Here is a 25,033-nt window from a genome sequence, read left to right as displayed (position 1 = left end):
TGTCATTGTAAATGGTAACACTGACAAGTGAATGTATAAATAACATTAAGTAAATTACTAAATTTAAAGCTTTAATTTCAGGGACAAATTTTATGTTGAAAATTTTAATGCTCATACGCTACCGGAACGACCCCGATTTATATCGGGCCAATGACTATTACTCCAGAAACAATTCCCAAACACTTATAGGGTAATATTATGCGGTAAATATTACACCCATAATTATTATTATTATTATTACAAACTGAAGCTTATAATTAAAATTGTAAGCCTAGTAAGGAAAGCTATGGCTGCTAAGGCCTTCAGCTTCTTCTTATGATGTAAAATTAGTATAGTTGAATGTTGATTTAAGTATCCCGAATACATTTTCAACAACAATTCTTGTGGAAGAATGTTAGGAATTACTTAGTTTCTTCTTCTTCTTAATACTACCAAAACAGATGATTTATATCAGTGCTGACAATATGCATAAGAATGATCCGGATCGTTCCAATGTGCATTGATCGTGATACTGAAATCCCCAGGGAAACACGCTACATGTCTTCATATATCTTATGGTGCTTACACTCACCAACGTAAACGTCCGCCCGTACCCCCGAATCATAAGAAAGATTGTTGTTTCTTACGATGCTACGGAACGGAACGGTGGTGAAAATTCTTTCACATGGGGCTCTCATTAGTTTAATCGTGTCAGCTGATACGGGCGTACGTTTACGTTGTTGAGTGAGAGCACCATTACTTCAACAAGGCTGTTACAAACACCCAGTATGTGACAAGAAGTTGTTCTCGTTCCCACGACAGTCGGTTCTACGTTACTGGAACGACTCGGATTTATATCCGGCCAAGGACTGTCATATCAGCAGTATTCCCCATATATGTATGGGGAATGTTTATGCTGCAAAAACAACAAGTTTTTCTGTGAACTAAGTTATAATACTCTGAGGTCTTCATGCCGAGAAAGAAAAGCCACTGAAAATCCCGAAAAACGTTTCGTTGTAAAATTCCGCATACTAAGTTTTTATTATACTCAAAATAAATGTTTTTAAGTACATTGGAGTCGCGATAACTCGTAATCCAAGAGATTCCCAAAATATTACAAATTATTTCGATTTTCGAGTTACTAGAGACTATCATCAACCGAGATTACCAGTTATAAAGCAAAACGAAAAGCAAAAGTAACAATGAAAATCAAATGCGCTTTTTTACTATTTTGTCAATTACGAGGTACAGAGCGAATTGAATAATGAATACGAGTGTAAAACACTTTCACCAACGACCAACTGGAAAACAATTAACGAAGTTGTGTAGCTGAGAAAAATACGGACCAAATTACATATATTTTGTAAAAGTTATCTAGGTTATCGCAATTCCTTAATTCTAGATATATTTAAATTAATTAGAATTTGTAGTTCGGTAGTTTAAAATAAATACCTGCGGGCATTTCACAAAACAACATGAGTCTCCTTAGCAGTTTGTTGTTGTTGTTGCTGTTCTAGCAGCATAAATATTCCCCATACATATACGGGGAATGCTGCTGAAGTGACAGTCCTTGGCCCGATATAAAATCGGGTCGTTCCAGTTACGTAGAACCGACTGTCGGGGGAACGCTCCGCAGCACTTTCTTTCTGTGTGGTTCTAATCCAATATTTAAACTATTAGCCATTGATAGCATTGGCTCAAAAAATCATCTAATTGAAACTAGAATAAGAACACTATTAAAGATTAGGATTTATTTACTAGGAAAAAAGGGTTAAAGTCAAATAAGTTCTTTTTCAAAATTCCACGGATTTATTTCGAAGTATTCCGTAATTACCTTCATTCCCCACATCTTAGTACGTTCAAAGGTCCCAAACGCAATACTAGCCTTTAAAAAAGTTCAATGATCATACAACTTTTTTCAACATTTTTTCTCTCAAATACATATTTATATTTAGTAAAAGTATTACTATAACTACTATGCAAAATATGAAAGCAAATAAAAAATTGCAAAACTTAAAGATATTGATTAAAAACTTTTAGCTTGTAAATTTGATGCTTCCCTTTAAAATATACATACTCCTTCACATATGAATTCGAATATACTTAAATACTTAAGTAACTACGTATGTATATACCACTTACAAGCGTGAAGAGCACAACCAATTCAAGTTAGTGTGCAGAATAAGGGTAGATTTCAACGGTAACTACCTACATGCATATCTTATTTATAGCTACGTATGTACGTTGTGTAGGTATATATTTATGTCGTATCACGTGAAGTTTCGAAGCCCTTACTTTGTTGTGATTTATTGCAATTTATTCATTGTACATTCGTTTATATTTAGGATCGTAGAATGAGCATGTGTTGGGGGTGTATATCTGAGAAATATGCACAGCCTTCGTTACAAAAATATTTAGCTAAACAAACTGTCTGAGCTATTTTCTGCTTCACTATTCAAATAATCCATTGTTGGTAGTGAGCCCCCGCGGCGTTGTCTGCATTGCTCTTGATTCAAACGTTCGCTGAACCATTCATCATTAGACTCTTGCCCAAACTCAAGTGGAGTATGATGTGTTTGATGATGTTGAAGATCACTGTAACAGGTACTTATGGTTCGACTATGACTAATTTGACTACCTCTACGTCGATACTGAGGTAAAGCAGCTATAGCACCGTTATTGCCATGCACTATGGAGGATGTTGTAGTAGCGTTGCTTTGTGCGCTTGTGCTGGTCGTGTTGCTATTTGAGTTAGAGCGTATATTCCGAGTGTTGTTTAGTGTTGGGAAACATTTATATAAATCTAACAATTGCTTAAGAGTAAAATCCGGTTTATGTGGAATATCGTTCAAGTCGATCTCGCCCGGATTAAGAGGTATCCAAAATGTGGCACCCAATCCAGCCAGACAGCCTCCCTAAAAACGAATGGAATACAAATTAACACCTTGGTCTGTGAAATAGTCTCGCATTTTCTACACACCTTAATGTCCGATTCTAGTTTATCACCAAACATAACACATTGCGATGGAGGAACTCCCAGAAAGTTGCAGGCGGCGTAGAATATTTGTGGATTCGGTTTTTCCCATGGCAAATCTGATGAAACAAGGATGCAATCGAAATATTGACTTACGTGCAACTTGTTTATTTTTTCCCACTGTGCATTGGATGGCCCGTTAGTAATGAGCGCCAGTAAGAAATTAGCTTCACGAGCACGAATTAACATCTGTATGTAATCGGCCGATAAAGCTAGATAACGATAACGAAGTTGTAGCCATTTTGGATAGATCTGCTCAGCTAAATGTTTGTAGCGAGGTGGAAGAGCTTCACGCCATAAGTAAGTGCGCCAGGAGTCTAGAGATGTCTGCGAGTTATCTGGGCAACGACGAAATGCTTTTAGAAATGATTGAGTAGCAAGGCTAGATTCTTCTTTCGACAAACCAAACTGATTTTCGAGCACTTCACTTAGCTACAATGGATTTAGGAAAAAATTAACAATCATGTATTGTAGAATATTTTGTTTAAATAATATATTTTAAAAATTGCATGCATAATGAAGCCCTTCATTTTTGAATGAATTTTAGTAAAATTTAATTTGAATTGGCTGTTAACTATAGGAATATAAAATCCTAGTAGACAATGAGAGTTATAGCTGGTAACATTAAAGGGACGGACGAAAATTTGGTCTTGACATATAAAAATGGACATAAGCTTTTCCCCGATCTCAATACTAAGCCGGATCTAAATGAGGTAGAGAGCAATATGTGTACAAGTTTAAGCGACTTTTATTAAGTCCTTATCGAGATGTACACATTTACCCAAAGGAGACATGACTCCTCCCACTTTTCAAAATTTGTGTTGCGTCGCATTTTTTTTTTTTTTTTTTTTTTTTGGTTTATAATTCATATCAAATTTGATTAATTTGGAATCTTTATCACGTTTTTTGCTTTTTTTAAAATTACCGTTACCTTGGATGAGGATTGAAATATATACATTTTTGCTCTAGTTAACATGCGCACGAGCGAAAGGACAGACATGGCTCATCATTCTGAATAGTTTGCTATATATTTATATACATATGTCCACATCTATCTCGATTGCTTTATGTTGTTATTGTATGTATATATGATACTCATGCTGCTTGTTGTTGTAGCACTTTACAAAGCACAGTGTAGTCATCGACTGTCGTCGTCTATCTTATCTAAAGATAGACGCAAGAAACATGCTGTTTTGACGGCATTGGCCCAGAGGCAAAGGGGTGTTAAGTGAATGGTTAGACACGCGCGGTGAATGTCGTAATTGCCTGTCTGCATACCGGGATGTGCAGTGGTTGTTGTGTACAATCCTGCAACTCTACGGTAGCACCCTACCAGGAACTGCTTGCTGAGCTTAATATTGTGCTCTTTGACAGGAAGCGTGCATGCCTTCCTTACGGAAACATCAGGAAGCATCCCGTCACCGTCCTGCATGTTGTACTCTGTCAGGTCGTAAGTTCCGTTCATTGCGTATCACTAGTTTCAAACCTCCGCGTAATTTAGAACTGAAAGGTTGATTGTCTTATACATATGTCGCCCTGCCAGTGAACTGTGGTCACCAATATATATCTCATGTTATGGTAGGACCAGGAAACATGCCGTCCGTACGGGTTGAGTTCAAAGAGAGAGAGAGAGGGGTGTTAGGAGAGTGGGTTTAAGAGGGCATGTGAATAGATAGTTAGTATCGTGCGCGGTACCTTCACAAGACGGACATACATCAGGGTCGATTCTGGAGTTTACGTGCTGCCATATCCAGAACGTAATGAGGCCAAAGGCTGTAGCCGCAATAAACTAGCCCTAGACAGGTGCTGAACCTCACCCGAAAGTTTCTTTGTTGTTGTTGTTGGAGCAGTATAAACATTTCCTAGTCAAGTACGGAAAATGCTGCTGGAGTGACAGTCCTTGGCCGGATATAAATCTGGGTCCTTCCGGTAACATAGAACCGACTGTTGTGGGAACTAAATTTTCTTTGTCTTTACCTGTACTATCAGCTAACGACCTGAAGTGCTTATTGCAGTTTTGAACTAAGTGACGATCGCGATTCCATACACCAAGAGGAAGAGCCAACTATAGAAAGTGACCTCAAAGTCGGTTTTACGTATCCGTAACAATACGGACTTATATCCGATCACGACCTGACACTACAGCAGCATTGCCCAAAACATTTATGGAAAATATTTATATTACAACAACAACAACCACAATAATTTAGGGGTTGTTTATCGGCGAAATTGATGTATCATTGACTTCCAGTGACGTTTGACGTTTTTCGTACATGTTGTGAATAGAGTCGCCGTGAGGAAAGTTTGAGATTTCTTGCAATGAAGACGCGTTGTAGCCTGGAGTTTGACTTTACTTTTGATCCATCGATGTCATTGCCGGACCAATATGGAATAACCGTTAGCCTATGAGATCAAAAAAACTCGCTCTGGTGACTGAAAAGGCTTCGAAATGTCACTGACGAGTTTCAATTACAAAGGTACATTGCGGACCACCCCTTAAGTCTCTGTGGGAGAGCGGATTCTTCAATATCAAAAAGTATCATGGCTTGTGTAAGTGTGCTAGTGGTTTATAAACTCTGTTACATGTTGGTTAATTATGACTGCGGTTATTCAAAAGGAATAGAGCGCTAATCGTGATCGCTATTTAGCTTACGGATTTTTGGACAACTGTTTACAATTCGTACTGAAGTTTACTCAACTTATCGTAATCCAAGACAAAAAAGGTACTGCTGGGAAGGAGTCCTCAAGATCATCTAGTAAGTTTTGTGGCCGAGGGTTTTAAATTTTCTGTGTATTTATGTCGTGGAATGCAACGGTCTTACAATTTTTAATGAGTTTGACAAATAAATATTGGCGATACACGAATAGATTCTCCTTTGAATACTTTGAAACTTTTACAACAATAAAGTTCTTCCATACCGTGCAAATATATCTAAAGATAATATATCATTGAAATTCCCGGACACGGAAATTTAAATCCGCAAAAAAAACTATATGTCCAGTTCTTTTTCCGTTTGTTCTTCCCGATTTTACATACGCTTCTACACAGTACAAATCATTTTGCAATTAATCAGCCGATTACGGGATTTCCGCAAACACTTCTCTCTTTCCCGGAACATATGTACGTACATGTACATATATATATATATAAAAATTTAATGCAAACGGGGAAGCAAAAGCGACGCGTGTGCTAGTCACCCTTACTTCACCTCTTTTTATCAATAAGTCAATGGAAAATTTTCACTGATTCCTCGTGCTTCCCCAACCCATCCTTTTCAATCAACCAACCTTTTTGACAGCTTTCAAATCACCCGAACGGGTAGGAATCAATGTGTTGTCCAAATCGAAGAAAAGTGCAGTAATCTTTCTTAGCTTTTCACCCAATATAGCGTTATTTATATTGGCGCTGTTGGACGTAGTTACACATAAATTAGCAGCATTTTTTGTGCTTTTGTCGTTTACAATTTCACCTTCGGCCATCAGAGTAAAAACTTAGTGGATAAGCGAATTTTTTCGCTGATGCAATAAAAAATATTATTTTACACGTTGTATTAGTATTAATACAAATAGCAGGAACACAATTGCTTATTGTGATAAGAATTTGAATACGTTTTAGCACCAATTTAGCTTAACTACAATTTATCAAATAATTAAAACTAGGAGACCGATCAACTGCACACAAATTGCAGCTGAGTAGGTTAAATGGAACTGACAGCAAAAGTGAATGGATAATGGTTAATAAGCAAAGAGAATAATTTCATAAAGAGAATTTTCGTTTTGTATCAAAAACATTGCCAAGTAGCAGTGTTGCCAGATAATTTTTAAATTAAAAATTCCAAATAGTAGTTCAAAACATACCAATTGCTGTCTGTATTAATTTAAAATACCTCTATATTTGAATAGTGTTTTAAACATAAAGTAAATAGTTATTATATGATAGTACAACGCAAACATTAAAGAACAAAAACTGTAATTTCATTAAAAACTATAGGTGCTTGTATGCACTTTATTTTGCTTTATGAGGATGGTGCATTTTGCACCACCTGCAATCTAGTTAAGAGTTTTTTATCAGATTTCACCAATTTGCTCGTAACTTTTACTTTAAACATTTTGGATATTATGAAAAAAAAAAACTAAATAACGAAGTGAGTATATTTGTATTGATGTGCATAAATTGGAACTTGTTAGATCACTCATCAATAATTCCAAGTATAAATTGAAAATCGCTTTAAATAGCGCAGCGCATTTCGCGTTTGAGAATGGAGAATATGGTCATATACCTCATTATTAAAAATAGGTTATTGATCATGTTTTGAGCTCGTATTTCAAAATACGTTTTTTTATATTCTTGCATAAATTGATATACACACACAAGTTATTGTACCTGTATAAAAACATTAAACTAAGCCAGTGTATTCGAAAATTTAAACATTCTGACATATTCATATTTGGACTCAAAGCGCATATTTTTGTTAGTGCCACAAAACTATGGAATTCTATACCGACTATAATAAAACTTATAAAACAAGCGAGGTGTTTCAAAACTGTAGTTTCTAACTAATTCTTACCCATGATTAATATAAAAATAATCACAAGTTCATACAAACTTTTCAAAGACTAACTTTTTCCCAGGTTTAAATTTCGTTAGGCTATTGATAACTTCATAGTTCTTAGACGATGCAGTGGTTCAATAGCTGCAACTGCTCCTCATGAAAGTGGAGCAGCTCCTCAGAACCTCCTCGATATAATAGTTTTTTCATAAGACCTTTTTTTGGGCTTCCATTATTAAAATTTAACTTTTTCGGATAATTATTTAACGTTTTAATTTTGTTTCGGTTTACTGATGTTGTTGTAGCAGCATTATCATTCCCCATACATATACGATGAATGCTGCTGAAGTGAGTCCTTGGCTGGATGTAAATTCGGGTCGTTCCGGTTACGCAACCAACTGACGTGGGAACGTTTTGGTTTACTCTAACTAAATTACTTTAAATTACTAATGAGGTAATTAGCTCTCAAAATTATATATAACGTAATTCGCGGGGCAATTGGAAAATTAATGGGTATGATAAACGGGTGCCCGCGCGAAGAGCCCCCTTAGACAAATCATCAAATTCGTCCATTGTGATGTTGGTGATGTCAGAAGAGGAAAAACAGAGTGAGAAACAAACGAGGGGAAGAGGAACAAGGGACTTTGCATCATTAACGTTCTCTGGGCTTTGGATTGGAGGATGAGGACCAAATGGTGGATAAAGATTTTGCACGAAGAATTTTTACTGGCAAAATCTGATAAAGAGTAGGCCAGCCAGCAGCTGTTCAGTGCTGTGAAAGCAAATAAGTTTGATAAAAAAACAAAAATCAATTGCAATTGAATTTTCATATTGAAAAAATATATATGTAATTATAGAAACATAAATGGATTACAACTCAGAAATAAATAATAAATAAATTGTTATGTCATAAAAACATGTACGGTGACTAATGTAATCGTACATACTCACTGTCAAACACTAATAGTGGGATTACCTTAGATGTACACTTAACTTAACTTACGTTAAGAACATAACGATCCTTTCTCAAGCTGTCAAATCAGCTTATGTATGCAATCTTATGCTAAGTAAATAGGAGCACGCAATTTCTAAATATCCTTTTTCGTCTCATTTTTAAAGGTAATCCCTACCTCCTGTAACTCTATCTTTACTCTATACCTGGACTTCTGCTCTCCTCCAGCTAAATAATACTTGATAGCACTTTTTATTTTTTATACGCTCAAGCGCAATGTTTTTTGACCAATTCTGTTTGTTGGTCTTCGAATTACTGACATCCATAATTTAAGGTGAACGGATGAAGAATAAATCAGTTGCTTTAATACGACCAACTTGTAAAGATACGCCTTGGTTTAGTTGTTTTGTCACAAATTGTCAGAATTTCTTTACTTTTATTTCCCTTTATAAAAATATTGAATGCAAATATTTATAAATTTTATATGTGATTAAATTTGAACACTCAGTATGCGTGTACGATTAAGTGTAAGAGCCACTGTGTATCAACAGGTTATGATGAAAACTTTATTTAGTAGGAAACAACAATGAAACGTTTATATATGTACGTAAGGGTTCACTATTTGTGAATTAACTGTAAGTATGTATTTCTGAATTTATGTATGTTATGTAAAAATTTAAGCTTAGATTAATATTTAGAGAAATTGATAGTTGGTTTACTTTAAACGGCTTTGAATATGAATATGTTTTATAATAAAAGTTTAATAGTAGAAAGAATGGGGTATAATTTGATATGAATCCATAAACACATAAATATTTATTATGTCTCTCCCTCTCTTCCACGCTATAAAAATAGTTTTTTTTAATTTTTGAGCATTTTAAGAGGTCAATGTGATCTAAACAAAGTACGCGTAGAATCGTTGATAAATTTACATGTCAACTATATTGTCAAACAATACTTATATTATTTATAAGTCATTGTTAACGTTTATAAGGTTTTGTAACCATTATGATTACTATATTTACACATGTATATACTTTGACTTATATCAAACCGAAATTAAATGCCTAATTGCTTAACAAATAGTCGAAATTTTCTAGTTTACAAACATACACGTCTACAATAAAAATAACTTTATCAGTACAAACTGTATAAAATTGATTCTAATATTCATCCATTCATTATATACCAGAATGTCACAGCTGTAAATAATTGAAATTGGTAATAATTCCTATTCTGTGGTTTCCTTCCAATCTGAGCCTGCCCAGTCGGGTAGCTGCGTCTCATATTGCCAACCAGGACCTCTATACTTCCATGCGTGCAAATACATAATTAAATCCTTCGGTTTGGGATCCTTGAAGCGTACTTTACACTCATAACAATCTTTATCAACACTTAGCTTGGCTTTATTATACGCAAAATCAGGAGGATCATGCCCCGTTTGCGTTCCAACTGTCACTTTATTGGGATGCCCTTCGTTATTTTGCTCTGCCAAATTAGTATTTGTATTAATCACGTCAGCAGCTGGCAGATCTGTATTGGTTGTAGTCTCAGGCACGGTAGAGCCATTTGCTATAAAATCTTGTTTTGGCAAATTTAATCCTTCGCTCCCGAAATCTCCATCGATGCCCAACCAATTTTCAGCATTATGCACGTGGATCAAGTCTTTTACCAGTTCCTCATCGGTTCTACCACCAATATCTCCGCCACGACCTTTGAGCGGCCCAAATACTTCGTGATTATATAACGGATCATTTACAATGGGATATCCTAAATATTGTAAATGTACACGTATTTGATGCATTCGCCCAGTTAAAGGTTTGCATAATAGTACACTTGTTGTGCCATTGTAACCAATTTTTTCAAATGTTGTGGAGCATTCTTTACCCTTTAACGAAACTTTGCAAACACCTATCTTATAACTGACTACCTCAATGGGTTCCTTACATTCGACGACACCATCAGGGAAGTTTCCATCGACTCGACATACGTACTCCTTTTCCACGTCCCTATTTCGAATCTGTTGTTCCAATAAACGCGCTTTTTTGGGTGTGCGACCGAAGAGCAATAAACCAGATGTAAGCCGATCCAAACGATGAATTGTGCGCAAGTTCTTCAAGTTGAATTCTTTAGCCAAAATAAAAACAACAGTATTATGGCGATACCGTCCACATGGATGAACCGGTATTGAAGCTGGTTTGTTTATAACCACTATGTCTTCGTCCATGTGCACTATGCTAATAGATTGATCAGTAACAGGCACTTCATGTCGGTGAACAGTATTGGACAGCAAGTCGTTATGTTTTAATATATAATCGACTGGTACATGTTCATAATTAACTTTAAGTGACCCGGTCAATATGCTACGCTTATATTCCTCGGGTGGATGGGCGCGGAATTCACGAGAAAATACATCTAATATTTTTTCACCTACCCAACGTCCTTTGGTAAAGGTAGTAAAGGTGAAATAGTAAGGATAAACTTTTCGTAATCCGTTTTCAAAATAGTAAGAGGTCTCATCATATCTGTCATCGGAGAATCCTGGGCGTTTTGCTTTTAAGGCCTTCGTTTCAAACCTAGCTTTTTTTAATGCTTCTGTCTGCTCTACATCTTCAGCTTTTCTCTTTTCCGGATGACCGACTTTTAATTCAAGATTGTTAACCGTTGTTGTGTGCCTACGAACTGGTACTACGCTGGGATCGACATTATAAAACCACGTGCAAGTCAGCGGCTCTGTAGTGGGAACAGGTTGGTAGAGTATGTTTTTCAATAGCACTATGTTTTCTTCATCCACCGTCGCGTCTCCGTGTTGCGTTTGAGCATGTCGTGGCATTTTAAGTACAACTTGATTTTGGAAACCTGGTAACATACGGTAAAACGTTCCAAATTTCGTTAAATGCATTAAGAAACGATAATTTAACGCCACAACCAACAATTTCAACGGAAGGAGCACAAAACGAACTACCCGAAATAGATTTGTAAACAACCTGGGATGAAACGGTTGCGGCAACATAAATTATTGCAACGGCGTTATGATTAACTAAAATGTCAACATCATTGATTGTAGCATTGTATAGACATAAGTAGAAACAACCTCAGCTGATTGTCAAAAAAAGCCCATAGCTGAGATCACTTTATTCCAACGTTCTTTAATGTAACATGGTTGTATAAAATATGATTAAATTTCATAGAAAATCGTATCAAAAAGTCTCAAAAATTGCGTAAATGTGCACATCTTTCTCAAAAAATCATTACTATAGCTAAGAAATATATTAAAAATATTTGTTATTGTAAATTTTCCATGTCAAAGATATTATTTTCTATTTTTTTGGTTTGAATGATGGCATAAAAATTCTAATTTGGCATAGCAAATGCCCTAATACGCTCAAACAAAAATACTAAGCACTCACACCATCAAACACTTGACTACCAGTCAAACTCAATCCAGGGTGCCTGCCAAAAAATAGAACGAAGAAAAGGGCTTATAAGTACTTGCATTTTTGTACAATGACTGTAGACCATTGTACAGGTAGGGTTGCAATTCTTATTTTGGTCTCTAAATTGTAAAATGTTTTTTAACTACTTGGCGGGGGCGGGCTAGTTAAAAAATTGAAAGCCAGCATAATTAAGACGAAACCCGAATTTCCATGGCCGCTGGTAACCCCCTTTTCTTAGTGCGCTGAACCCCGTTCCACGTTTATAGTTACTGAAGGACCTCTATGCAGCAAATGTTTTCCAAACACTCCTTCTCAGGGCTGATATAGAACCTAACCACGAACCCGTAGTCTATTTCTGTTGCCTTTCCCAAAAATGCCCCACCCAAAACTAAACTTCGGTTAAATGCAATCAATGCAACGATTAATGCCATCTTAAGGCCTTTTTGTGCCTTGAAATACATACGGGGTAGACCACATTGTTTTTTTGCCGCATGCTGTAACAACCAGCAGGCGCCCTCCCCTCTGCGGCTTCTTTGTGTAATGCCCCGGTTCCTTTTCCAAGCACCCCAAATATAACCTCCACGACTTCCCGAAGCTCACCAAAGCAGCATCACTGTCTATTCCTTTCATTAAATAAAGCGGAGTCAAAACCAAATTTTTAGCGAACTGTTTAAATTTTACAAAACAAAAGAAATCCGTTGGCCGTGGTACTTTTTTTATTAGATTCCTGATTTTCGTAAATAAATTTTTAATTTATGTATGTTGTAGTTCTCAGAAATTATGTTTCTATCCCGTAGCTCCTGAGCGAATTTTTATTTTTTGAAAGAATAGGAATACAGAATTGAGCCTACTTTAAGATGTTAAAGATTTTAATTTTTTTTGGCTAATAAATAAAATTGCAACTCTGTGGTTGTTTTTACTTTTGACATTAATTATTTCCTTCACATTGCTTTTTCTCTAAAATTCGCATTATTATTTTGCTGTTTTGTGTTTAATATAATATGTCGAATCCTCACAGAAGTCGCACGCTTTTAAAAGGTTTTACAAATATATATTTATTCTATAAATGGCAGTAAAGGTTTTAACCGACATTTATTATTGCAGGGTCTATAATGAAGGAGGACTCTCCTGAAGATGGACTGTATTCGTTGGAGAAGTTACGGACTTCCCCAGAACTGTGGCCTGAAAAAAGTAAGTTTTATGCATTAGATATAAAATATATTTTTCCACTAAATTAACAGAAATTGATGACGGTAATAGGTAATAGTATATGAACTGATGCATACAGTTTGTTCAGCAGTAAGAGTTGTTATCTACAGAGACAGCGCAGAGATTTATTCCTCTGAGCAAATATTTTTTCAAAAACAAAAAGGATCTAAAATCTGTTTCTCAGATATGCAACTATATGACTCCGGGTGACTCAAGTTTGATCACACAGCATTTTTACAATTATGATAGCGCGGCTGATCAATTTAAAATATTTGGGTGAATGCGCTCATCCTTGCTTCCATTAGATATAGTGCATTACATCAGCTGTTGTGTTTTAGCTACGATTATCCGTTACCACGACGGTCCGTTCAATGTTTAATTTCATAAATAATATAATTTTCACAAATTTAATGAAAGACCGCATCACCATTGTGTGTAGAAATTTTCACGTGTCCAATATTTTGTCGATTTTCTCAATTATTCCTCCTCTTAGCTGTTCAGAAGTAAACGTATTTTTGTATTTTGCGACAGTTAACAAAATAATGTATGTATGTCAAAAATTTTGAAGTTTGAATTTTGTTGACTTTGCAGTTCCTGGTATAAGTAATTTTATTGCAATGAGTGACACACCTATACGTACACCGGTACCACAGTGGTCGAAGGACCTCTCCCAGGAAGACATTAACGCTATGATGCGTAAGTTGTGTGTTAAAACCATAATTGATTCCTAATTTGATTGTCGTACGCAATTTCAGAGCTAAGCAATATGCCGTTCAGTAATCTTATAATGGAGATAAAAAAAATGTACGATGAAGCATACCAGCTGGGTGTGTCGGAAGCCAAAGAAATGACACGCGGCAAATATTTGGGTATATTTAACAATGCTAAGAAGAAATCTATTTGATTTGATTAGTCAAATGCTTTCAACTTAGTTTAAACTTAATTATTTGCAATAATTTAATATTAATAAAATTCTACAAATTAGTTTTAATTGTAAAAGCACTACTAGACTATACGAGTACAAATGCATTTATAATAAAGAATTACAAATAATTAATGGTGCACAAAATTAAGAAAAAAGAAATACGAAGCCTTAATAATCTGCTGACAGTGTTGGCAGAAATTTTTGGGGAAAATAAAAACGCGATTGCGCACAAATGGTCATCTCACTCTCGTAGCCAGATGTTTGGTACATATATAGGTATCAAAAATATAGGGTATTTGAAATTACAACTCTAACAAACTGTGTGGTGCAATAGAACTTATGTCTTGAATGCCTATTTTTATAACGAATTGGGCGTTGAAAGGTAAAGGTCTGGGTCGCTATAACCTACTTAAGGGGGTATTCTAGTCTAGAAATTTGAAAAAATCGAAAATTTTTTTTTTTCAAAATTTGATAGTTTAACTATTCAAAAATATCTCCCAAAAGGATTTTTCAAAATTCGAATTATTTTCGAAGCTACAACTATTTTAATGACGTGGCAGCTACTCTGGTTTGAGCGGACAGCAAACTTTAAACGTGTTTTTCTCGAAACTACTTCTTTCGATACGGTCGGCACGATATCTCAAGTTCTAATCAACCGATTTGCTTGAAATTTGTCTTGAATATTCCTTAAATATATCTCTATCGTATGAAGCTCGAAAAACTGGAAATTTCAATTTTTTAATATGTGTAAACAATTCGCGAAGGCTTAAAAATAAGAGAAAAATCGACCTAAATTTTTTGAGTAGCTGCCATTTTATGGAAACAATTTTTTCCCCGTTTTTTCTGGTTCATACGATAATGACATTCATATTAATTAAGAATTTGTATTTTTTTTTTTCAGATGACCACAAGGGTAGAAATCGTGACGACGGGGACACTGCCTTTTTTTCCCCCCTTCCACTTCAAGGACGCATAACTCCATGAAAATTCATTTTTTTTTTTTCAAATTTATTTTGTGTGCTCCTAATATATGAATAAATAAATGATAAAAAAATGTATCGTAAAAATATCAATAGCTTTGTTTTATTCATCGTCAAAAAATGCTCGAAATTCGGGCCTCTAGACTAGAATACCCCCTTAAGAGCATTTGAGTTGAACAAGGTAATTTTATATTTATCTATTGATAAAGCTATACTAAGTATATTGGTAAAAAGGTATGTGTATATATAAAGATATATATATATATATGTATATTTATATAATTGGCGCGTACACCCTTTTTGGGTGTTTCGCCGAGCTCCTCCTATTTGTGGTGTGCGTCTTGATGTTGTTGCACAAAAGGAGGGGCCTACAGTTTCAAGCCGATCCCGAACGGCAGATATTTTTTATGAGGAGCTTTTTCATAACAGAAATACACTCGGAGGCTTGCCATTGCCTGCTGAGGGGCGACCGCTATTAGAAAAAACTTTTTTTTATTTTGGTCTGTCACCGAGATTCGAACCTACGTTCTCTCTCGGAATTCCGAATGGTAGTCACGCACCAATCCATTCGGCTACGGCGGCCATCCAGAAAGGTACATTTATTTAATTCTTTGCTCATTGTATGAGGTATTTTTTTATTTGAGATTGATTAAAATCGGCCAATAACCCCAATCCATTTTCATATTTTAATTTAGTTAAAAAATTGCTTAAATTTGGTGTGAAATACGATTTTAAAAAGAATATTTGAAAACGAAAGCGCGGCACCCCTCACCTTCAATACAATTTGCGTATTATTTTAAAATCGTGTTTATAGTAATATTATACATATATAATGATATTCATGATACTCTCTTCTCTACAACCTTTTAATATCCATCAGATTTGTTTGTTAACCCAATGAATTTGCTTTCATAAGTTAACGAACATTTTACACCCTATATCCTCACTGACGTCTTCTCGGACATGCTCATATCTTGCTATTGATTGCATTCAGTATTTTGCATCCAGTTTTGTTTACCAGCAGTTAAGGCAACAATTAAAAAATAAGTAAACCAGTATTTGCTTGCAAAAGCTTATAGCCTAATTTTGAATGTGTTAACAAATACCTTCAAATATGTGAAAAAAGCATTATTAAAGTTATCAAACGAATGAGTTTCCTATATTTAATTTAATCAAAGAGCCCTCAACCTTTTCCAGTTAACAAATTACACTTAGCAGCCAACTAGTGCATCGCACTCACACTCACACATACGACCTTGCCCTAGTTTGTGTAAGTACTATTTGTACGCCCAACCAACCCACAAAACAACAAGTGACAACGAGCCAAATAGGCAAATAAACAAATACTCACACACGCTCATTCACGCTGCTGACCACTGTGATGGTTGAGGAAGGCGGTTGTCTCAGACAAACAGGCGCTTCACTTTCGAGCAGCATGGTGGCCAACGCCAGCGCAGGCAACAATGTCAAGGGCGGCAAATATGTGTGGACGGACCGTGAATTGTTGATGCACTTACAAAATTATACACCACTAATCTTGCTTATCGATTTCGTCGAAAAGACGCGGACGAAACGTTTCTATGAAGCAGGTGAACGCTACGAAATACTTATGCTGATATTTATCATGCGCAAAGGAGCACCCTTTTGTGAGAATAAGCGTTTTCCTGAAGAGTATTGGGTGAATTTATCGGTAGGGCCCATTGCCGAAGCATTCGACCGTTTGTCGGCCGCCATTGATATACCGGATCCACAGCTGCCCATACATATGACCGTTACCGATTTAACCAGTTGGAAGCAGATGTTCGACGCAGCAATGCTAGACATACGTCGATTTGCGTACTATACAGAGCCGCAGCAGTTGGCCGAAATCGGCGTTTTTAATCGTAATACATTTGAGGAACGTTTCGGCCTGCATTGGCGTATTGAATAGATGCATAATTGTTTCTATTTTATGCTTCATACATTTTTATGCAGGCGCCAAATGGTAAACTGTTGAATTTAGTTTGATTATTGTTCCCCTCTTTGCGACTACTCTTTTCGATTGCTACACTTTCATTGCGCGCTGTTTGTTACATCCGTATCCGGAGTGAAAAGAATGTGCAAATAAAAAATTTAAAACTAGGAAATTTAAACCGTGCCTTTACAACCGCAAATTAGTGAAAGTACTAAAATATATGAAGCAGGAGCGCATCATTCAAATAATCACTATTTGTTATATCTAAGTAAAGGAATTTAAATGAGCAATGCCTCACTTATCAGAGAGCTCTACATACATATACATACATAAGTATGTACATGTTCTAAAAACTATTAATATGTATTTAGTGTTCATGAACTCATATGTTTATGTGTATTTATATTTATAAGTTCCGTTAAACAATCAACTCGAATGAAATTAAATACGCCGAAGGAAAAGCGAAAGTGACTGTTAATGTGATTGTTTTAAATATCAATTGAATATATAATATATAAATATCAATTAAATAGTGATGAAGTGTAATAATAAATTACATACATATATGCAAAGCAAAACTACTTATGTACATACATATATAAATATTAATAATAAATATAAATACAATAGTTACTTACTTCTTAATTTCAGGCAGAGATTAGCTTATGGCACAAATACTTACATACATTTAGAGACACCATCCCGGTTTGAGACAAAAACTATGTTTTTAATGATAGTTCGCACTAGGACTCGGACACGTCCGTTACCTCGGACAAATTCTAACACCCCCTAACCCGCGAGGGGGATCATGCAACCAGACTTAATCTTCTTCTCAATCCCATATGCAGGTGCTGTCAAGCGAAGGGAGTGAAAGAAAGTCTTATCTACTATTAATGCGAATGTCCAGGTCTAGCTAGAGCAAGACTTCGCTCTTTCGGTAAGCCTTTCTTACAGCAAATTAATGACATCTCAGACATCGAAATGCAGAATTTACAGCTATACTTGGATCTTACAAAATGGATAATCTGCCTTACAAAAACAAAAAAATATAATAATAATAATAATGACACGAGAACAGTGGTAGTAAAACGGTGCTGGTCGCTAATCAGGATAATTTCAGTAGAAATACTCAACCACTTCAACAACAACAACAGGACTCGGATTTATATTCGACTAAGTACGGTTTTTATGGTGTTGTTATGACCACCATTGGAATCATTGAGGACCCAATGTGCCTGTCATGCTTAGAGGAAGCGGATAGCACTGGTCACTTTCTCTGTGAGTGTTCTGCTTTTGCTAGAGCACGGCTACGAGTTTTGGGTTCCGATGTCGTGAGAATGAGTAATATTCGTTCTCTAAAACTGGGGGATATTTACAGATTTGCCAAAGAATCTGGAAAATCCTCACAGGACGAACTATCTCTATCTCTGTCTCTATCCTTTCATATCTCTTCATCTGATACTTTTCTCCTTCCCTCCTTGACTATCTACCCCCTTTCCAGAGCTTTAAATACAATGAGGTTTTTAGCCTGAGTGTTTTAGGAGCCACCAAATCTCCTGGTGCTCCTTGGCTCGACCTTTTCAAATTCCAAAGTACGATTTCTCCAGTAATCTCCAGCAAAATTGTTTCAAGAAGAAGATATTGAAAATAGTATAATATTTGGAATAGGAGTAGCTGCACACTCGAGTAGAATAATAACTACTAAATAAATAAATATCGCCGTTGAAATTTGCTATTGACTAAAATAGTCAAAGTCAATCAAAGTTGTTCATCTACTGCATCCTTAAACTCCGTCAAAGCTTTTTGCAGTTGAGCAACGTAGAGTTTTGATTTTGCTTTAACTTTCAGTTTGCCAGCATAAAATAATGAAGTGCATATTGGATTGTATACATTTAAATTGTAGAGTATCATAGATGTGGAAAATATATATTTTACAAAAGCTTAAAAATATCGACCGCCATAGCCAAATGGTTTGGTGCGGGCGTGACTACCATTCGGGAGAGCGTAGATTCGAATCTCCGCGTATGAACATCAAATAATAGAAAACGTTTTTTCTAGTAGCGGCCGCCCCTCGGCAGGCAGTGGCAAACTTTCGAGTGTATTTCTGCCATGAAAAAGTTTTTCATAAAAACCATTTGCCGTTCAGAGTCAGTTTAAAACTGTACGCCCCTCCATTTGTGGAACAACTACAAATAGGAAGAGGATCTCGGCCAAACCCCTAACAGAAGTATACGCGCCACTTTATTTTATTTTTTAAATATCATAAAATTCAAAACAAATCGCACTGGTTTAGTGACTGACGCAAATCGATATTAAAAATAGTGTTTATTTTAAAAAATACATACAGGTGTTTGATGTGAAAATAAAAAAAATGTCCCTTGCATTTTGAAATAACTCACTATAAATACTATCTTAAAAAAACTATGACAAAATATGTGCCGTGCCTTCATCAAACAACAATTTATGCGAACTTTTTATAAATCGTCGCATGCCACGTAACATATAATGCAATTCGGGTTTGCCCATTATTCGCACCAAAATTTTCAGAAATTCTTCGAATTCATCCTGACGGCTATATGCCATCAGCCCTGCGGTGAAAGCACTAAAGTCATCTGGTGGCAGGGAACTCCGTAACTACAAAAGCAAAGTATATGTAAATTGGATAACCTTTCACAAGTTTGTTACAAAACTTACTATTCTTAAAAACTCCACGCGCTCTTGCGGCGCTTCCTTCTCTATTACTGGAGCGTCATGCGATAATTTCGTTTTCGATTTGAAACCAAATTCATTTAGAGCGAACTGTGTACTACTTGTGGGTGACTCAGGAACAGAGGTATCCGTAATTAATTTGTAGCGCTTCTTCTTACTATTGGTAGGTAATACACTAGAACTTTGGCCGCTACTACTTGGGCTTGCAATCGGCGAGTTTCGCTCACGTTTGTAAATGCTAACTTGAGCACTGCTGCTGGCGCTATTAAAATCTATAGCCTAAGAAGAAATTGAGTGCGCATACGATTTATAAATACAAAGTAGATGACAAAAATATATTTTTATTGCCTCACCTTAACATTAGTATCAAGCCGACTCATAAAGTCCATAGCGCTAGGTATCTGACTATTTTGTGAGCGTCCTGCGGCTGTTTTGTAGTCATCAGGTGTCCAGCTTTCAATAGTATTGGTTTTCTCAACTTTTCTGTTGGTTATTTAGTCGTATTGTAATCACTACGGGTTGCTTATCGAACAGATTAAATTAAGAATTTAACTTACATCGCCATTGAATGTGCTGTAGCAAATTTTTGTTTCGCTTCAAGCACCAGCTTCGGATCCGAGAAGTAGCGACTATGAACGATACCAGCTTCCTCACATGTTTCACTTACAAGTGCTTCTATGCTGCGCTCTTTCGGTTTTGGCAGCTATTGAATAAAATTATTGTTAGCCACATTTGCATTAGCTTAAATTTGCATAAACATTATAATTAACTGTTTTGTCAGCATTTCGGAAGAATTCACGTAATTCCCGCACAATCGAACCGAAGGGCACACTTTTTGGTGTCGCACCTAAATGACCGCGCACCCATTTCGATAATTGTGACACCTGATTAGGTTGGGCAAAGCGTACATCACACAATAGGATAGCGCCGTAATCATGCCGATGACGAATGACGCGTCCAATCGCCTGATTAACGGCGCGAGTCGCTTCCAAGCTGTACCATGCTTGACCTGTTAGTAGCTAAATCAGATTGTAGTTAGAACACGTACAACTTAAGTGTACGTATACATACTTCATTTTCTTTAGTGCGATTATCTTCCAAATAGCGTTTCTTCAAGATAACTTTCGGATCTTTCATTGGCGGGAATGGCAAACCTGTAATAATAACCGCACGACCATTGCGATCGGCGAAATCGAGACCCTCAGATACTTTGCCGCGACATACTGCCATAAAACAAGCGCCCTTAGTGTCATGTATGCTCTTATAGAATTCCTCCATAGTTGTGGTAAAGCTTTCTTTGCTGCGTGGTTCTACAAAAATCGGTTTATGTCGACACACTTCAGCCCATACCCCGCTTGCCTGCCAAGCATTCACGCACTGGTTGAGCAAAGGGTATGAAGGGAAGAAAACGAGTAAACCATCTGGCACGATGCGTGACACATTGAGTATTGTTTGACCCAGGGAGCTAAGATACTTGGGATTGTCACTGATGTTATGGATTTATTGCGTTTTGTAGCAACAATTGTTTTTTGGAATGTACATGCAAAAAAGTAAAAAGGAAATGCATTAGGTAATTGAATTCATGCAGTTACTTATTCTCACCGATTAGCAAAATTTGATATCAGTTGTTCTCGATCGGGTCCTGTACCAATGATTTTTACAAAAACTTGCGATTGATTAACAATATGCGGATTTTCGAGACTTTGAGCAATTGGTACGGCTAATTCCGCTATTAATGGCTTCAAAGGCGCTAGAGTACCACTTGTCAAAATTATGCTGCGTGTTTGAGCATTCAAAAGTTGTTCCATGCTACAAAACATAATAAAAACATATAATACAATATTAAAAACGTTTAATTTTTTTATATATTTTTAACTTACCCAAAGCCGGGATTGAAGCACCAGTAATTAATAATTTTTGGTAATTTGGTCGAAACCGTACTGTTACTTGATGCCTTTGAGAGCCAGCCATCTTTGTTAGAACCTTTGTTCTGTTGTTTTACTTCCTCAATCTGTACATGCACTTTAAAACTTCTGTGAACCTTTTCTACAATATCATCCTTTTTAACAAATACAACGCTTAGAAGATTGGAAAATGTTTCGAAGCTAGCACCTTTCCGGAATGCACTATTTTGTGACTGAACAGTCATGTATTGAATTAGACGTTCGAGTAAACTAATAGTTGCAGGTGCTATAGCTGGAGTTATCTGTGCAAGTAAAAGGGATATTACTTTAAACCGCATATAAAGAGAGCACTTACTTTCGCTGCGGCTAACAACTCAAACATGTACGAAGGCGGGAACGTTGTTCCTTCTGCTTTGTTTTCAACCACAATGTTATCAAACGCCTTTTCAAGGTCCAGGAGCATTTCTTTCAGTAACGCTAGATCCTCGAGTTTGAAATCTTTCGGTTCATCACCGCTCATAAAATCCAATGAATTTTCATTCATCATTGCCTTCATCACATGCGTCACATCATCAATAGCCAGCGCTATATCTGATGAACGTATTTGCACCGATGCTGACTCTTCGCAAATTTTTTCGATATTGTGAGCCTCATCTAATATCACAATAGTATTGCCCAATTCCACTTTATTAGCTTTTCGTGCTTTGGGATCCAATAGATAGTTATACGGCATAAATGTAATATCCGCCTCGCTGGTCAACTCTTTGGATGCATAATAAGGACACACTTTAAGTTTCTGCCCCACTTTGACTAAATCTTCTATATCCATTATCGGCGATTCTTTTAATTCTGGACTATCTTTCTTCGATTCGACACGATTATAGAATGAACATGTACGCGTCTGTATACGCAATTTGCAAAGTTGTACTTTGTTGGAGTTCCCTTGTTCGCGCATAACTTCTGGATGAATGCACAACTGGTCGCGTGAACCGAGCACTACTGCACGCATAAATGAGTAAGAAGTACGCTTCAATTCTTGCATGGCTTGTGTTAATTGAGAATGTGTACGCGAGGAGTATATAATTTTCGGAATGCCCCAATTAGCGTTTCTCCCTTGTATTGCATTCAATTCAGGAACGCCTTGCTGGGACGTTGCACCACCTGCCACATTCCTTTGTAGCATCGATTGCAAATCTGCTCTTCGGGACAGTAGCCAGGCTAGGGATGCGCATAGAAGGCTAAGTGTTTTACCCGTTCCGGTTGGAGACTCCAATACACCATTAGTTCCATCACGCAGGCAATTGATTACCTTTTCCATATAAGCCGTCTGCACATCGTATGGTTCAAAAGGGAAATGTACTGGTATTCCTGCGATAATGTACTCCGGCATTTTAGGGTTTACTTTGCTAGCTTTTATATGATTTCAGCTCGACTTTAATTCAGAAACACATTTCGTCAGTTTGTAAGTCCTGCAGAATACAAATTTTAACAGCTGATTTTGACAGCTAAACACATTTTTTGGCGTACTCAAACAATTTTTTAACATGCTACTCAACACTGGCAGAATGTCAACAGATTGGGCGCATTGTAGAAATAAAAAGTAAACAAAAGAGCAAAAAGCGCCCAAACTTCGCTTGGTGAGTCTTTCAGTTAATAGAAGTATACGAAACGAAATCAAATAAAATGGCAAAATCGAACAAAATGTTTGCTGATAAAGCCTTCGAGCTAATTAAAGAGTTGGAACGTTCTTCACAAACAATTCCCCCTTTCGATGTAAGTGCAGCTATATTTGTAGCGTTTGAACAATAATCGAATATGATTTACAGGACGACGGCGTACGACAAGTGTTGGAGGAAATCAAAGCTATATTCGAGGAGAATTGTGCACAAGCGTATGTTGTGTTTTATATTAATGGAATCTAAAAGTTTTGCTTACGACTTTCCTTTTAGCGCCAACTACTCAACCTCAGGCGATCGTACCCTATGGCCTCTGCTTAATTATCGTCACGCTGCTTTACAAAGAAACAAACGTTGCCTTTTAACATATTTGTATCAGCGTTTGCTGCGTATTAAAACGCTTCGCTGGGAATTTGGGCCAATTATTCCTGCGGACATTAAAGCTTCATTATGCGAACCTGAGGTGAACTTCTTTAATACATACTCAAAATCTTTAGCTTCCTACATGCGTTCCATTGGTGATGGACAGGGCATAGATTTGACGGGTGACTTGCGCCCACCGAAATCGCTCTACATAGAAGTGCGATGTGTTGAAGATTACGGTAAGTTTGAACTTGAGGATGGCGAAGTAATTTATCTAAAAAAAAATAGTCAGCACTATTTGCCACGGGCCCAAGTCGAATCACTAGTACGGCAAGGAATTTTACAACATATTGCGTAGAACTAGTAATAAAATAATATAAGTAACTAGTGTGTAAAAATATTTTTTAATTAAATTCCTTTAAAAGCATGTTATTGAATTAAATGGAAAATCATTTTTAATTCAAGTTGTAAGTTGCAATGTAGCCTTTACATCTCGGTTAAAAATTTCAACCATAACTAATATTTTATAAGCACTTGTGGAATAAAACGGTTCGAAGATAAAAAAAAAACGAATAAACTATCTCTAATTTTTAGAGAATAAGTGCTTAAAATTATGGCGAGAGCAATAAGATATATTTATGTAATAGTTAATTATTTATCATTAGGAGAAATGTTCCTAATCGAAGGAGGAAACGGAATCTTTGAAGTAAATCACCATATTTGTAGTAAAGACAGAAAAATAAAAATATGGGTGTGTTCACCACACACTCAATAATTACAGCAATATTGCAATCCAGTTATATTTTTGGCGGCATGAAGCTGATTAGCTGCTAAACTTTTGAACAATTTATTTCGCGCCAAACGTGTTTCAAAATATTGACCAATAACTTCGTTTCATTTGAACTTAATTTAGCACACTTCAAAGTATAATAGTATTTATTAAATAAAAACTTGCTATTCTCCTTCTATTTCTACTTTTCAGTGAAACAAATTTATATTGCGCTAGATATAACCATCAGGTCGTTAACATGTTACTGCCAGAACGCATGACGTTAGCATTGTTGCAGAAATTATGTGACAGATGCGATCTTATAAAAATTTGCACTGCCACAATTATTACAGTGCGAGCACACCTTATGTGAACTCAGTCCGACCACGACTTTTAGCATAAAAATATGCAACTTGTTGAATTATTTTTGTGTATCTCCAAAACAAGTAACTATTTAAGCCGCCAATGAGACATCTGCTTTCTCCATGCAAATATTTTTTGTATATAAACTAAATGTATATTTATAGTTGAATTGGTCAATTAGATTCATAGATTTCCCATTAATCCTTACTATTGTATAGCTCTAAGCATA

The 25,033-nt window shown here is 36.2% G+C and overlaps 6 protein-coding genes across 7 annotated transcripts; 3 read left to right on the top strand and 3 right to left on the bottom strand.

The window, feature by feature from the left end:
* Positions 1-1,810: 1,810 nt before the first annotated feature.
* Positions 1,811-6,742, bottom strand: LOC128857972 (N-acylneuraminate-9-phosphatase). Its single transcript, XM_054093840.1, has 3 exons — positions 6,302-6,742; positions 2,960-3,445; positions 1,811-2,894 (listed from the first exon to the last, which is right to left on the bottom strand). The coding sequence occupies exons 1-3, from the start codon at positions 6,491-6,493 to the stop codon at positions 2,394-2,396; spliced, it is 1,179 nt and encodes a 392-aa protein (XP_053949815.1). The 5' UTR covers positions 6,494-6,742; the 3' UTR covers positions 1,811-2,393.
* Positions 6,743-8,381: 1,639 nt separating this feature from the next.
* Positions 8,382-11,510, bottom strand: LOC128857971 (pseudouridylate synthase RPUSD2). The gene has a single exon (XM_054093839.1). It carries the CDS (start codon positions 11,415-11,417, stop codon positions 9,747-9,749), a length of 1,671 nt encoding a protein of 556 aa, XP_053949814.1. The 5' UTR covers positions 11,418-11,510; the 3' UTR covers positions 8,382-9,746.
* A 1,370-nt stretch (positions 11,511-12,880) lies between these two features.
* On the top strand, positions 12,881-14,238 carry LOC128857973 (protein lin-52 homolog). The gene is made up of 4 exons (XM_054093841.1): positions 12,881-12,990; positions 13,057-13,143; positions 13,753-13,857; positions 13,917-14,238. The coding sequence occupies exons 1-4, from the start codon at positions 12,954-12,956 to the stop codon at positions 14,063-14,065; spliced, it is 378 nt and encodes a 125-aa protein (XP_053949816.1). The 5' UTR covers positions 12,881-12,953; the 3' UTR covers positions 14,066-14,238.
* A 1,824-nt stretch (positions 14,239-16,062) lies between these two features.
* LOC128856449 (uncharacterized) lies at positions 16,063-17,625 on the top strand. The gene has a single exon (XM_054091752.1). It carries the CDS (start codon positions 16,448-16,450, stop codon positions 16,994-16,996), a length of 549 nt encoding a protein of 182 aa, XP_053947727.1. The 5' UTR covers positions 16,063-16,447; the 3' UTR covers positions 16,997-17,625.
* Positions 17,626-19,291: 1,666 nt separating this feature from the next.
* Positions 19,292-24,698, bottom strand: LOC128857969 (regulator of telomere elongation helicase 1 homolog). 2 transcript variants are annotated; one of them, XM_054093836.1, is made up of 10 exons: positions 24,452-24,698; positions 21,989-23,102; positions 21,610-21,935; positions 21,332-21,538; positions 20,801-21,215; positions 20,500-20,748; positions 20,287-20,432; positions 20,083-20,212; positions 19,715-20,008; positions 19,292-19,654 (listed from the first exon to the last, which is right to left on the bottom strand). In XM_054093836.1, the coding sequence occupies exons 2-10, from the start codon at positions 23,021-23,023 to the stop codon at positions 19,442-19,444; spliced, it is 3,015 nt and encodes a 1,004-aa protein (XP_053949811.1). In that variant the 5' UTR covers positions 23,024-23,102; positions 24,452-24,698; the 3' UTR covers positions 19,292-19,441. The 2 variants fall into 2 exon arrangements, with proteins under 2 accessions (XP_053949811.1, XP_053949812.1); XM_054093837.1 differs by lacking the exon at positions 24,452-24,698 and adding an exon at positions 23,161-23,250.
* Positions 23,234-24,240, top strand: LOC128857970 (DNA replication complex GINS protein PSF1-like). Its single transcript, XM_054093838.1, has 3 exons — positions 23,234-23,406; positions 23,460-23,524; positions 23,583-24,240. Exons 1-3 carry the CDS (start codon positions 23,317-23,319, stop codon positions 24,028-24,030), a joined length of 603 nt encoding a protein of 200 aa, XP_053949813.1. The 5' UTR covers positions 23,234-23,316; the 3' UTR covers positions 24,031-24,240.
* Positions 24,699-25,033: the final 335 nt, after the last annotated feature.

Source organism: Anastrepha ludens, chromosome 3 (assembly GCF_028408465.1).
Source record: "Anastrepha ludens isolate Willacy chromosome 3, idAnaLude1.1, whole genome shotgun sequence".
Lineage (NCBI taxonomy): Eukaryota > Metazoa > Arthropoda > Insecta > Diptera > Tephritidae > Anastrepha > Anastrepha ludens.
Note: the sequence above shows the minus strand (reverse complement) of the source record. Positions and strands in the feature narration are given on the sequence as shown.

What these genes read in the sequence shown, in the direction of transcription:
- LOC128857973 (XM_054093841.1), top strand. Translation starts at nt 12,954, where the DNA reads ATGTCGAATCCTCACAGAAGTCGCACGCTTTTAAAAG. An exon ending in AAGTCGCACGCTTTTAAAAG is followed by an intron (nt 12,991 to 13,056) that starts GTTTTACAAATA and finishes TTATTATTGCAG; the next exon opens with GGTCTATAATGAAGGAGGAC. An exon ending in AGAACTGTGGCCTGAAAAAA is followed by an intron (nt 13,144 to 13,752) that starts GTAAGTTTTATG and finishes TTGACTTTGCAG; the next exon opens with TTCCTGGTATAAGTAATTTT.
- LOC128857972 (XM_054093840.1), bottom strand. Translation starts at nt 6,493, where the DNA reads ATGGCCGAAGGTGAAATTGTAAACGACAAAAGCACAAAAAATGCTGCT. An exon ending in ATTTGAAAGCTGTCAAAAAG is followed by an intron (nt 3,446 to 6,301) that starts GTTGGTTGATTG and finishes AATCCATTGTAG; the next exon opens with CTAAGTGAAGTGCTCGAAAA. An exon ending in AACTAGAATCGGACATTAAG is followed by an intron (nt 2,895 to 2,959) that starts GTGTGTAGAAAA and finishes ATTCGTTTTTAG; the next exon opens with GGAGGCTGTCTGGCTGGATT.
- LOC128857971 (XM_054093839.1), bottom strand. Translation starts at nt 11,417, where the DNA reads ATGCATTTAACGAAATTTGGAACGTTTTACCGTATGTTACCAGGTTTC.
- LOC128856449 (XM_054091752.1), top strand. Translation starts at nt 16,448, where the DNA reads ATGGTTGAGGAAGGCGGTTGTCTCAGACAAACAGGCGCTTCACTTTCG.
- LOC128857970 (XM_054093838.1), top strand. Translation starts at nt 23,317, where the DNA reads ATGGCAAAATCGAACAAAATGTTTGCTGATAAAGCCTTCGAGCTAATT. An exon ending in AAACAATTCCCCCTTTCGAT is followed by an intron (nt 23,407 to 23,459) that starts GTAAGTGCAGCT and finishes TATGATTTACAG; the next exon opens with GACGACGGCGTACGACAAGT. An exon ending in GAGGAGAATTGTGCACAAGC is followed by an intron (nt 23,525 to 23,582) that starts GTATGTTGTGTT and finishes CTTTCCTTTTAG; the next exon opens with CGCCAACTACTCAACCTCAG.
- LOC128857969 (XM_054093836.1), bottom strand. Translation starts at nt 23,023, where the DNA reads ATGCCGGAGTACATTATCGCAGGAATACCAGTACATTTCCCTTTTGAA. An exon ending in TGCTTCAATCCCGGCTTTGG is followed by an intron (nt 21,539 to 21,609) that starts GTAAGTTAAAAA and finishes TATGTTTTGTAG; the next exon opens with CATGGAACAACTTTTGAATG. An exon ending in ATCGCACTAAAGAAAATGAA is followed by an intron (nt 20,749 to 20,800) that starts GTATGTATACGT and finishes AATCTGATTTAG; the next exon opens with CTACTAACAGGTCAAGCATG.